Genomic DNA, 13350 nt, shown 5'->3' on the forward strand with positions numbered 1-13350 from the left:
AACAGAGGTTTGGTGTCCACATTATATAATTTTATTTTGAAGGCCTCTTATGGTGACCTGCCATTAAATAGGCTGTGGAGGCATGACTGCTCGAATCTGGAACCAGACTTTGCTTGGGAGGATGTTTGGGTAATATAAAGGAGGCTTCTCACAATCCTGACCACAAACATATACACTTTAACTTTGTACATAGAACATATATAACCCCTTGCAAGCTCCATCTTATGAAAAGAATAAACAATCCCACTTGTACCCTATGCGCTCTGAAGGTCCCAGGTACTCGGGTCCACTGAGGTAGCATTCAAATTATCTGATTTGGTTTCAGCAATGGTGCTTGTAACTGTCCCCATCTTATTGAATAAGCTAACTGAGTTAAACATCAACAATCTGCATAGGCATATAGTACTAGCTGACCTCACAGCTGCTAAAAAGATGATTGCAATGTGATGGTAACCCCCTCATTCTCTTTCTGTTACATGTTGGATCTTCACATTTTTGGATTTGATTTATCTAGAACTGTCTACTGCTGTAGTTAATGGTGCGAATGATAAAACCCTCTGTAGTTAACACACTGTTGCTGAGTCACTGAAAGCCATGAGGTGATCATGTAATTTAATTTAATTAAATTTCATTAATTTCAATTCATTTGAGCTCCCGAAGACTTGAGTTTTTGCCTTTTGTGTATTTTTTTTTTTTTTTTTTTTTTGTGTCATCGGAGTCATGTGATTGCAGCGATTTTGTACCTCTCTCTTTCCCTTCCTTGCATGACTTATTCTTACTGTGTATGTGCATGTTATACAACTGTTTTGTTGTAAATTTGTAATGCCTTATAATATTATTGATACTTGTTTTTCTTCTCAATAAACCTTTGATTGAAAAAACCTCTCCTATGGTCTTCGGTCATTTTTGACAAGAATCACTTTTGCTGATTTATTAAAAATGGTTTCCCTTATCTGAGCTGGACAAGACTTGGTGACTCTTCCTACACTTTCTATCTAAACATTAAAAAAAAAAAAATTTGGTTATGATTCGATAAGTCTGAGTGGTCATGTAAAAAAAAAAAAAGCAACACCTTTGGTCTTTGCAGTCAAAATTGACCAACCATTGAAAATAAATGGGAAAGACCATAACACAGAGCATTTTTTTATTATTATTTGTCTTACACAAATTAACTGGCAAGACTATAACAGAATAATTTTTTTTTATTTGTCAAATAAAACAAACAAATCAGCCACAATGCTAAACACACACTCCAAAATGAGGGGGTGAGGCAATAACACACTCACAATGCAGAACACGCAAACACATAGAAAAAATGAGTGAGAATAAACCAGCCAGGAGGCAGAACACACAACATAACACACACACGCACGCACACACACACACACACAGTATAAAGGTGTGTGTGCTATCTCCTAAGGGACATTAAAGACACAGCATGGTGTACAAACAAATGCAAAAAATCCATCTGCAAGGGACATGCCACCATAACTACACACTGCCACAGATGCATGAATGCATATACATTGTATCATTCTTTACTGTTCTTATTGTTTTTTATTGTTTACTGTTTGTTCTTTATGCATTTATTGTTGTTCATTATTGCTGGTTACCTCATTGACTTGAAAATGGTTGCAACATAAATTTTTACTAAAAGTTTGAAATTGCAAAATATTTACTCTTATTATTCTGTTTTATACTATAATTGAATTTTCACAGTTTTGCTGTTCATTTCTGTTAACTGCAAAAACTGACACTTCGAATCAATTTTAAAATGCTACACTTTGACAAATAATAGTTTGATAATGTCTAAATATATATCTAAATGCACAAATTAGATAATATAAAATTAGGTTACAACAAGCAATTAGACTACACAGTAGGTGGCTGCATAGAACACTGCAGCCATCAACTGGATATTATTGCCACAACATTATTTTCAAATCATGTTATTTATATTTTTTTCACCAGATGGCAGCAGTCTGCCTCCAATATATGTCACATTCTCATTTTCTTATAGAGGTTTAGGTTTTTACTGTACTAAAGTTTCATAAATTAGCTTATTTCCGTATGCAAATTAATGGTAAAATTGAGATGTAAATAAGGTCAAAAGAGCATAAAATCCCAACAGAAGTGCAAATTTTTATTATTACTTCGAGGAATAAGAAATGGTATCATTATCATCATCATCATCAAAAAAAAAAAAGAAAAAAAAAAGTTACACCTTTGCTCTTTCCTGTCAAAAATGACCAGGGGGACCAAAACTAGGGCTCATTTATGAAGACCATTGGAGGGTTAATAAAGGCATGAAAACATAATTGCTTTTGTGTTCCATGTAGTCGCCAAAGATTGCTGTCGCTCGTGTCGCCAGAGTCGCCAGCTCTCAAATGAATGTGATTAGGTCGCTGTTGTTAGTCACTGCATGTGTGAACGGGCCTTAATTAAGTCTATTAGTATTGTTTATTTATATAGTGCTTATTTTTTATTTCTGCAAGTTTCATGTGACAGAATTGGAGAGAAAAGTCAGAGGTAGTTGTTTAGCCTGTCACCCATCTTCATTTCTGAATTCATCAGTTCAGTTTCCTGTGTGTGAGAGCTTCTAACAGAGCACACAGATGAAGAGTTTTCCAGAATAGTTTGTAAGAACCTCTGGTGCTTTCTTCTAATGATCTTGTTTACTTTTTTCTCTTTGAATTTCACATTTATGCCACTTGTATTGATTTTTGACTATTTTGTGTTTTATTTTAGACCTGATGAAGCTGAAAGAGGAAAGTCAAGAACTGAATGAAGTGGAGAAACTTCAGTATCAGAAACCTGAACATTTTGTTAGTGCAGAAAAATCTGTCAGTTGCTCACAGACTAAAAAAAAAGTCTCTCACAAAAGAACTCGAAGAGCAAAAACAAAAAAACAATCTTTCATCTGCCCTCATTGTGGCAAGAGTTTCGCACAAAAAAGAAACCTTGATTTACACACAAGAGTTCACACAGGAGAGAAGCCTTACACATGTAATGACTGTGGCAAGAGTTTCACACAAAAAGGAAACCTTGATTTGCACAAAAGAATTCACACAGAAGAGAAGCCTTTTACATGCCTCCAGTGTGGAAAGAGTTTCAGACATAAAGGAAACTTTAATTTACACACAAAAAATCACTCTGGAGAGAAGCCTTTTCCATGCATCCAGTGTGGCAAGAGTTTCACACACAAAGGAAGTCTTGAGGTGCACATAAGAATTCACTCTGGAGAGAAGCCTTTCACCTGCTCTCAGTGTGGCAAGAGTTTTGCACAAAAAGGAACCCTTGATTTACACACAAGAGTTCACACTGGAGAGAAGCCTTTCAAATGCCATCAGTGTGGAAAGAGTTTCACACAAAAAGGAGGCCTTAATGTCCATAAAAGAATTCACTTTAGAGAGAAGCCTTTTCACTGCCTCCACTGTGGAAAGAGTTTCACATACAAAAGTTGTCTTAATTTACACGTAAAAATTCACATGCCTTCAGTGTGGTAAGAGTTTCGCAAATAAAACAACCCTGAGAGCCCACATCATTCAGAAGAGAAATTACACCACTGTTTTCAGAGTGGCAAGCGTTTTTTTTGTGTGCTCAGAGTGCGGTAAATCCTTTGCCCAAATCAGCACCTTGAAACAGCATGAAAGGATTCATACGGGAGAAAAACCTTACAAGTGTTCACATAGTGAGAGTAGTTTTGCTCACCCAAAACACCTGAAACACATGACAAAATGCATACTGGAGAGAAGACATATGACTGCACTCAATGTGGGAGGAGTTTCAGCTCGCCAAGTACTCTACGGAGACATTTAAAGAAGAACGGCCCAAAGTTGTCACAGTGAGCAAACTTTATTTTGAGAATCTTTCCCTGCGTTCCTAACGGGATAAATCCATCTCCAAAAGGGACTTCAAAGGGACAGCATTCCTGACCGCCTGATGAGCCCCTTTTCTGATACAGTTCCAGTACTTTTCCCTTGAACTTCCTAGATGAGAGCTATTAAGAGGAACGGGACACTCAAAGAGATTTTTCTCTCTCTTCCATTTGCACACATGAAGGAACCCCCATGGTGAAGTCACCTAGCGTCAACCATTTTCCTTCTCATGATGTTTGCATGCGCGATTCAATAGCAACAATGCCACCAATGGAGGATGCCAGGATTGGAGCTACACTTTTAGGACTGTTTTACACAAACTTTGTCTTCAGGATACAGTCTTTACACTGGGTACGAGAGCCATGCGTGCGATTCTGCATCCCTAAAGCTGCAGTGAGAGGAGAGATGAGGTGCTCGATCAGCCTATTTTATCTATGCATCACATGCTGAACTGAGCAATCATGACCACCATGTTTAAGGGTTGTTCCAAACCGATGGGCCTAAAATTCAATTTATGGATATTTTGGACACCATGCAGACCATAACAGGACCATACGGCATAATTCTGCAGGTGTGCTAAGTGTAATGTAAATTAAACCAACTGCAACTACAAAGAAACTCTGGATCTAAATATCACAACTGGTGACATCTCTGCATCTCTGTGGTTTATAAAAGCTTTTCATTATTGTAATGAACTTTATAAATAATTTTTAAACCCCTGGATGTTTGATGAAGCTCACATTTCTTCATAAGGCCTTAAAGTTTTAAAACAATTATTTTTGCTTTGCATGCTGAAAGCAGTTAAGAGTGAGGCAAAATCATGTGTAAATATTTCTGATTAGGGTAACAGTGTCTTATTTGACTTGGACAGATGACGTTAAAATGCATTCCGATTAAACTATATTTTTGAGCCCTACACCGTTCAGCCCAACAAATCTCTCACTCTGGAGGGAAAACCCTTCAAAGGAATTACAGCATTAATTTTTAGTGGTGATCTCTTTGGAATGGAACGCAACCTTTGTTATGTGAAATTTGTGTAACTTCCAAAGACTACAGTAGTAATATGGTGTAGGAAGACAACAACTCTTATAGGATGGATAAAATAAGAACAATAGGTTATTTTGGTCATACCAATATGCCTATTGTCAGAGATGTTATAAGGAGGAGATGGGTCATTCCTATACAAAGTAATGGGAGAAATCTTAAATGCTAAATGTGGTGACCAGTAGGAATGGAATACAGTTAAAAGAGCCAATTATGATTTTTAATAGAGACATTGTCTGTCTGTTAATTGAAAATGTGCATTAACTGGACCAGATTATGAAATAGTGTGTTTGTTTTTGTTTTAGCATCATTTAAGCTAAAGAAGCAGCTTTTAGAAATACCATTGTTCCCAGATTTTATTTCTCATTTGAAATATGTTGTGAGCAACCTAGTCTCATAGAATGAACGTTACTATAACTACATTTTTGCAAACTGACGTTAACGTTCTGCGTTAAACATTTCGCCACAGTTTTCCGGTGAAATGAACAATAGAGGCGCTACAACAACTGCGTTTTCACACAAATCAAGTATAATGGCTGATTACGACCATTTAAAAAAAAGTATTTTTCGCTCACTTTTACTAAAATGCATAATTTGAAATAAAAAATCTTTTGATGCTTGTATTACAGACCCACCTACATTTACACACTCCAATATGATTAGCTTCAGCGGTAATTCATCTGATGTTGTACTTTGGATTCGGAAGACCGCGGTTCGATCCCAGCCAAAGATGTGAACTGATGCGTGAGATGCAAGTGTCATAAAAGCGCCACAAAATGATGTGGTTGCTTCAGAAAATGTGCTTTTCATGTTGAATTTGCTTTTTCCACACTATCGGTTAGGTTTAGGTGTTGGTTTAGGGTAAGGATTAGGGATGCACAATATATCGGCGGCTGATATATTATTGGCCGATAACCAGGAAAATCTAAACATTATTATCGGGCAGATAATGGAATTGTCACCGATATTTTAGCCGATAATTTGTTACAGTTTATTTACTTGCGGCTGAAATTCTCTGACTGCCTGCGGCGTCTTTCCTTCAGGCAGAGACTCGGGCAGTCTCAAGCGACGGTGCGCGTGCGCATAAACAGCGTGTCTTTGTGAGTGAGAGCGAAGCTTATATTGCTCCATGAGGATTATTTCAACATTTCTGCACCTTGTCTGCAACATTTCTGTTACATTGTTTTGGGGCTGGTTTTAGTCATCTGTTGTAAGTAACGATCACTTAACGATCACACGAGGCAATAAACGAAACACAACACAAACGTGTATGTATGTTACATGGAAGCAATCATTTCCTTAAAAACCTCGTCTAATTACGACACAATTTCACTCGCTTTGGAGCCCCTCCGTATATTTTACTGGATAACAGCAGCGAAACATGTAAGGAAGAACGTAATTTTGTTTTGCAAAAATGTTGCCATGGTCACGTAATGTTCATGAGATCAGGTTGTTTGTAAGTGTAACATCTTATTTTATCCATCACTCCATATCATGTGTGATGATCAGTGTTGGGGGTAATGTGATAAAAGTAACGTGTGTAACGTAATCAGATTACATTTTCTGAATAACAAGTAAAGCAATGCAATATTTTTTATTTTAGACCATAATATACTTTTTAAATACTTTTTAAATAAAGTAACACGTTGCATTTGTATACCTCTACTGTCCCTGTATTGCGAGAAATCAGGAGTAAAAGTGTGCAAACTTCGAGGAGGAGATGTAGTGCATGATGGGCATTGTATTTCTATAGAGTGTGAGGCCAGAGACTATTTAGCAGAAACTGCAACATCCAACCAAGAAGAATGTAGACAGATGTAGAACTGTTAGGGATGCCTTACAGGTAAAAGAGCCAATCACCTTTTACATGCAGACATCGCCTGTAAATCAACTCGCTAACCCGCAGTCTGTGTTTTTAGTGTAATATGAGGTCAACAACATTCGGTTGAGTGAAATGCGGCTGATTCATGTGTTAATATACACTGCATTAAAAAAATCAGTAAACGCATTTAGGCAGAGGGACTAGTCTTCCACTGGACACGATATGATACACAGGGTGAAATACTCGCTCAATTCACTGACTTATGCAGCCGAACTGCTCCGTGTTACAGCTCCCTGTAACTGGGAGAATTGGATGAGAAAAGACTCTGGATCAGTGGCTCTGAGCAACGTTCTATATCAATTGTTTACGCAGAGAAAATTTCTTAGTTTCGAAAAATATTCTACATTTTTGTTTTATAATAAACAAGTAGTTTGATTTATGAAACGATAGAAACGATTCCATTCAAGTTGTATCAACATGCTCCTTTGAAGTTCGCACCGTGGATCAACTCAAAACAAGCTTGCACTGAGATGACTCAAGTGAAAAATATTTATTGATTCATCAGACTTATTCCTTGGACATGTTAGGCTGGTATTCCCCACTGAATTGTATTTACTTTTGAAAAACATCTTAAGTTGATTCTGACATTGTCGATGGGCACAGCACATGATGACAGATATGATGCAGGTTCAAGTGTTGGACTTTGCTGCTTTAGGTAAAGTTCTTTATTATTCATATTGGCTGCCATGTTGATGGAAAAACAAATCATGCATATTCATGTTATTGATTCTTTATTATAAATATGACTTGAAGACCAGTGGAGAGAGAAACCAAAAATTGATCACTTTTTACAGTTAGAGTCCCCCAGCCACTTGGGGTTGCGTCAGGAAGGGCATCCGGCGTAAAACCTGTGCCAAGTCAAATATGCGGATCACATATGGTCCGCTGTGGCGACTCCTAACGGGAGCAGCCAAAAGAAGAAGATCAGTTTTTACAGTTACAATTTATTTTTTAATGATACAAAGTTCTTGCACATTTTTATCTATGAAAATGTTTTCATGTTTTTGTAATAAATGATGATTAAATGTTTTGAATTAAACAATGGATCAACAAAGACATTGATTGTGGGCTGATTTATTTATATAGACTGATTGTTTTATTTATGATTAATGATGTATGAATGCATGGCAATGTTAATATAAATATGATGAAAATTGAGGTTTAGGGAATGTTCTGCAAACATTAAAGAAAACATACCTGGCTAACCAAAAACAACTTTAAGTATAGCTGCAAGCAGCAATTACAGGGCCGAGCACATTGAGCAGCACGTGAGCCGCCAAAGAAGCATGATGACACATACAAATTTCCTAACGATACAACAATTCGTTCGGAAAATATAGCATTTCACGACAAAATAAAAAATGGCCGACATGGGAAAATTCGGTATCATTCGGTATGTTTCACTGAATCTAAAGAGACCAGTCTGATTTTTGGCCTAACTGTTCAAAAGTTATAAGCAAAAATATCCATGTTTTATATCTCCTGACTTGTAGAGGGCACTGTGCCGAAACGCAGCAGGTCACCTCAGTGCATGATGGCTATGACACATAATAAGTTTTGTCACAACCCGTAAAAGTGTTGCAGAGATACATTCTCAAGTCCGTTTTGGGGTGCTCGTCATCAAATTCGTGAAGCCATTTCTCAGGAACGATTTCAAAAATCGAGATAAAAAAAAGTAATAACTTTTGTGCGGCTCCATCTCACGATCGTTTCAGAACAAATTTGGTGGAGATCGGACAAAATTTGTGAAAAAACGCATTTCGTTAAAATTCAAAATGGCATAAAATCTAGTCGGGTGGAAATGAAAACAATGATATGCATTCGACTCAGCATGAGCTCAGCAATCAGGAAAAAAGGCCTTATGGTTCAAAACGTATTAGCGTAAACATGAGTGAAACTTTGAACTGTTGGTGGTGCTTGAGGGATTGAGCTTGAGACTCAAATTTGCCACAGTATCAGTTCAAAATGTCCTCTATCTGTGTGCAAAATTTCACAACTTTTTACCATATGGTTCAATGGGCTGTCATAGACACCCTAGCCAGAATAATAATAATAAAAAGAACACTAACAATAACAATAGGTGCCTTAGCACCTTTGGTGCTTGGCCCCTAAAAATGTATGTTCTGGGAACCAAAACTTGTTAGCTGGGACTGTGCTGTTTTCTAAATCCAGACTGATATGAGACAATGAGAAATATGTTTGAGCTAACAACATTAAATACCACTCTCGAAAATTCATTACGATAAATGTCATTTATAATTCTTTATGGGTGATAGGAAACAGTTTTACTCCTGATTTCACATGCTGATGTTCTTTTGTAGCGCTGAAGGATGTAAACTCTTTATAGTTCCTAGATAATATTCTTGTTCTAGACATTTTCTTGAAAACATTGTTAGTGTATTTTTCCCCCTTTAAATGTAATTTATGAGTGTCAAAGTTTCAGATCGTCGTTTGTGCAGGATATAGTCTATGTACAATAGGTGTCAGTATTAATGTTTTTAAGCGTGAACAGTCATGAACCAAGAAGAAGAATCTCGACACGTATTGTGACGTCATAAGGGCTGCGACAAGGCTGGTTCTTCAGTCTGTTGAGAGACTTTTGTGGATAAAATCATTTTTCTTCTCTTGTCCTACATATGGAGATCTAGTTGTGTAAAGAAGTGAAGAAACATTGTTTTTTATTTGGACTCTGCCTGTTTAAGGAGGTTTCACTGAAATATGAACAAATAAGAAGACACGGTGCTGTAAGTAATGAAATTGGTGAGTTTCACCCCTTCTTTTATTTTCATTTGCCCCCTGTATCAGACGGGTGAAGTGCATGTGATGATATTTCATGTTGTGCACGACAGAGTTATGATGATCATCTCTTAGAAGTCACTAATGAAGTTAAAGTGGAACCATTCACTTGTATTTCTGTACTCGATTAAATTATGAAAGTATATGTTTATATGTAACTATATTTAGGAAGGTCCCATCATATCTTGCTGTCTCTGGATGAGAGGAGCACATGGGAAAAGAGATTAAATATAATTATGTGACTTGCTTTGAATATCTTGGCTCAGTAGGATAACTGAACTGTACAGAACGTTATTTAAGGTTAACTTAAACCTTATCCCTTTATTTTCACTCAACCATATACACAAGTGCAACAGTGGATGAAAGTCTTGGGTGCAGTTCCGAGCAACATAGCAGTCATGACAGTGATGAGACATGTACCAATTTATAGTATAAACATCTAATTTACACATAACACTATATACAATAAACAACTAATAATATTAGTTTAATCCAGTTACCCCCCATGTAATCATTTGGGAATAAATATGCAAGTGTTGTATTGACCTTCAGGCTGTTGGATGATAGTCAGTTGCCAGTGTGTTTATTAAGAGAAAGTATAAATTATGAGAGTCCAGTGTGAGACCAATAAAGTGCAGTGATGATGTATATATTGTGAGAGATCAAGAGTTCAAAAGTCTGTTCGCCTGGGGGAAGAAGCTGTCATGAAGTCGCTGGTGTGGTGTAGATTATCCCATGGCTCGGGTGGCTGAAGTCTCTCATGATTCTCCGAGCTTATCTCACACACCACCTGGTGTAGATGCCTTGAAGGGAGGGAAGCTCACCTCCGATGATGTGCCTGGCTGTTTGCACCACCATTCGCAGGGCTTTGCGGTTGAGGGTGGTGCTGTTGCTGTACCAGGCAGTGATGCAACCAGTCAGGATGACTTCCTCAGCCGTCTCAGGAAGAAGAGGCGCTGGTGAGCCTTCTTCACAACGGCCTCTGTATGGACGGACCATGTGAGTTCCTCAGTAATGTGGACACTGAGGAACTTGAAGCTGCTGACCCTCTCCACTGGTGCTACATTGATGAAGATAGGGCTGTGTTCTATGTCTTTTCTCCTGGGTAGGGTTGCACCAGCAGTGCATAAGGTCTCACGTAAGTTGTGACAAAGTTTGCACTAAGGGATTAGTTACTACTAGTTAGTTTGTATCTAAGTTAGTGCTTAATTTGGTTGCACCACCTGTTCTTGAGGCAAGATTTAACTAGTATGTCGTAAGCTCTCAATAAAGTAATGCGTAGTCGCATAATATGACGTTTACCTGTATTGATCCAATGAACAGCCTTCAAATTTATACACAGAAGTGTTAAAAAGCCATCAGTTTCAAATGTATCTTGTTACGGTTGATGTTCAAACCTTGTCTGCACATGTAACTGTCAGCTGTAATAAATTATATTCCCATTAAAATACGATACATAATAAAAGTAGATTTGATAAATAATATATTTGCCCTGTGTAAATAATATATAGGAACTTTATCTAAAATAAACAAGGGGTGATAAATAAATACTAATACAACAGGCTGTAAAAATAGACATTTATTAATTTTAATATCATATACAGTTGAAGTCAGAAGTTTGCATACACCTTAGCCAAATACATTTAAACTAAATTTTTCACAATTCCTGACATTTAATCGTAGAAAAAATTACCTGTCTTACTACTATATTTTAAAAATGTGAAATGTCAGAATAATAGTAAAGAGAATTATTTATTTCAGCTTTTACTTCTTTCATCACATTCCCAGTGGGTCAGAAGTTTACATACACTTTGTTAGTATTTGATAGCATTGCCTTTAAATTGTTTAACTTGGGTCAAACATTTTGGGTAATCTTCCACAAGCTTCTCACAATATGTAGCTGGAATTTTGGCCCATTCCTCCAGACAGAACTGGTGTAACTGGGTCAGGTTTGTAGGCCTCCTTGCTCGCACACGCTTTTTCAGTTCTGCCCACAAATTTTCTATCGGATTGAGGTCAGGGCTTTGTGATGGCCACTTCAATACCTTGCCTTAGTTGTCCTTAAGCCATATTGCCACAACTTTGGAGGTATGCTTGGGGTCATTGTCCATTTGGAAGCTTTAACTTCCTGGCTGATGTCTTGAGATATTGCTTCAGTATATCCACATAATTTTCCTTCCTTGTAATGCCATCTATTTTGTGAAGTGCACCAGTCCCTCCTGCAGCAAAGCACCCCCACAACATGATGCTGCCACCCCCACAACATGATGCTGCCACCCCCATGCTTCACTGTTGAGATGGTGTTCTTTTGCTTGCAAGCCTCACCCTTTTCCTCCAAACATAATGATGGTCATTATGGCCAAACAGTTAAATGTTGGTTTCATCAGACCAGAGGACATTTCTCAAAAAGTAAGATCTTTGTCCCCATGAGCACTTGCAAACTGTAGTCTGGCTTTTTATGGTGGTTTTGGAGCAGTGGCTTCTTCCTTGCTGAGTGTCCTTTCAGGTTATGTCGATATAGGACTCATTTTACTGTGGATATAGATACTTGTCTACCTGTTTCCTCCAGCATCTTCACAAGGTCCTTTGCTGTTGTTGTGGGATTGATTTGCACTTTTCACACCAAACTACGTTCATCTCAAGGAGACAGAATGCGTCTCCTTCCTGAGCGGTATGATGGCTGTGTGGTCCCATGGTGTTTATACTTGCATACTATTGTTTGTACAGATGAACGTGGTACCTTCAGGCATTTGGAAATTGCTCCCAAGGATGAACCAGACTTGTGGTGGTCCACAATTTTTTCTTGTGGAGGTCTTTGCTGATTTCTTTTGACTTTCCCATGATGTCATGCAAAGAGGCACTGAGTTTGAAGGTAGGCTTTAAAATTCATCCACAGGTACACCTCCAATTTAGTACACCTCCTATCAGAAACTAATTGTCTAAAGGCTTGACATAATTTTCTGGAATTTTCCAAGCTGCTTAAAGGCACAGTTAACTTAGTGCATGTAAACTTCTGACCCACTGGAATTGTGATATAGTCAATTAAAAGTGAAACAATCTGTCTGTAAACAATTGTTGGAAAAATTACTTGTGTCATGCAGAAAGTAGATGTCCTTAATGACTTGCCAAAACTAAAATTTGCTAACATTATATCTGTGGAGTGGTTAAAAAATTATCTTTAATGACTTCAAGTGTATGTAAACTTCTGACTTCAACTGATATATATATATATATATATATATATATTAGATATTGAATGTGTCGAAACTTGACACCGGTTGAGGCATCCTAAAAACTGCACCGTTTTAACTGTTTCATGCTGAAGAGCCGCTTTAAAGTATGTGTTTTTTTTTCTCTTGTAAATGTAAACGAGTGTAAATGTCAACATCATACTGTATGTCGAAATGATTGATGCCTGACACGCAAAACATGAGCTCATTGATGTCATAAAATATCAGTCTGCTTTTTTATTCCATCTGTTACTCCTGGTCGGAGTCTTCCATAAATAATTAGTTTATACATAGGGTTATGTCCTACCTAAGTTTAATGGTGCAACACTCACATATTTAGTAGTGCATAAATTGTGACTTAGTGCTCATTTATGCCACAACTAAGTTGTAACTTAAGTATAGCTGATGCAACCGGCCCCTGAAGTCCACCACAATCTCCTTGGTCTTGCTGATGTTGATGGAGAGGTTGTGTTCTTTGCATCAGCATGTCAGAGTGTGCACTTCCTCTCTGTAGGCCGTT

At 37.5% G+C, this 13350-nt stretch overlaps 3 protein-coding genes across 9 annotated transcripts in view; all 3 read left to right on the forward strand.

The window, feature by feature from the left end:
- Positions 1–4852, forward strand: part of LOC127440884 (gastrula zinc finger protein XlCGF7.1-like) — a 33392-nt gene extending 28540 nt beyond the window's left edge. The window contains exon 3 of the mRNA XM_051697963.1: positions 2749–4852. Within this exon, the coding sequence (XP_051553923.1) occupies positions 2749–3506 (758 nt within the window). The 3' untranslated portion in view covers positions 3507–4852. The remainder of the gene's footprint in view (positions 1–2748) is intronic.
- Positions 1–13350, forward strand: part of LOC127440776 (gastrula zinc finger protein XlCGF57.1-like) — a 134603-nt gene that overhangs the window by 28533 nt on the left and 92720 nt on the right. For 2 of the 6 annotated variants that reach the window (XM_051697653.1, XM_051697654.1), the window contains exon 1: positions 9502–9564. The exons of 2 other annotated variants lie outside the window; for them this stretch is intronic. Coding sequence is in view for 1 of the 4 variants with exons in the window: in XM_051697662.1 (XP_051553622.1) it covers positions 12448–12472 (25 nt within the window). In the remaining 3 variants the exon portion in view is untranslated. Of the gene's footprint in view, positions 1–9431; positions 9565–12327; positions 12473–13350 lie in introns of those variants that run through there. 2 more of the 6 variants (XM_051697662.1, XM_051697663.1) reach the window with 2 other exon arrangements.
- LOC127440769 (gastrula zinc finger protein XlCGF57.1-like) overlaps positions 9356–13350 on the forward strand; it is a 216730-nt gene continuing 212735 nt past the window's right edge. For both annotated transcript variants that reach the window (XM_051697632.1, XM_051697633.1), the window contains exon 1: positions 9356–9509. The gene's annotated coding sequence lies outside the window, so the exon portion shown is untranslated. The remainder of the gene's footprint in view (positions 9510–13350) is intronic.

The sequence above is a fragment of the Myxocyprinus asiaticus genome, chromosome 5 (assembly GCF_019703515.2).
Source record: "Myxocyprinus asiaticus isolate MX2 ecotype Aquarium Trade chromosome 5, UBuf_Myxa_2, whole genome shotgun sequence".
Classification (NCBI taxonomy): Eukaryota; Metazoa; Chordata; class Actinopteri; order Cypriniformes; family Catostomidae; genus Myxocyprinus; species Myxocyprinus asiaticus.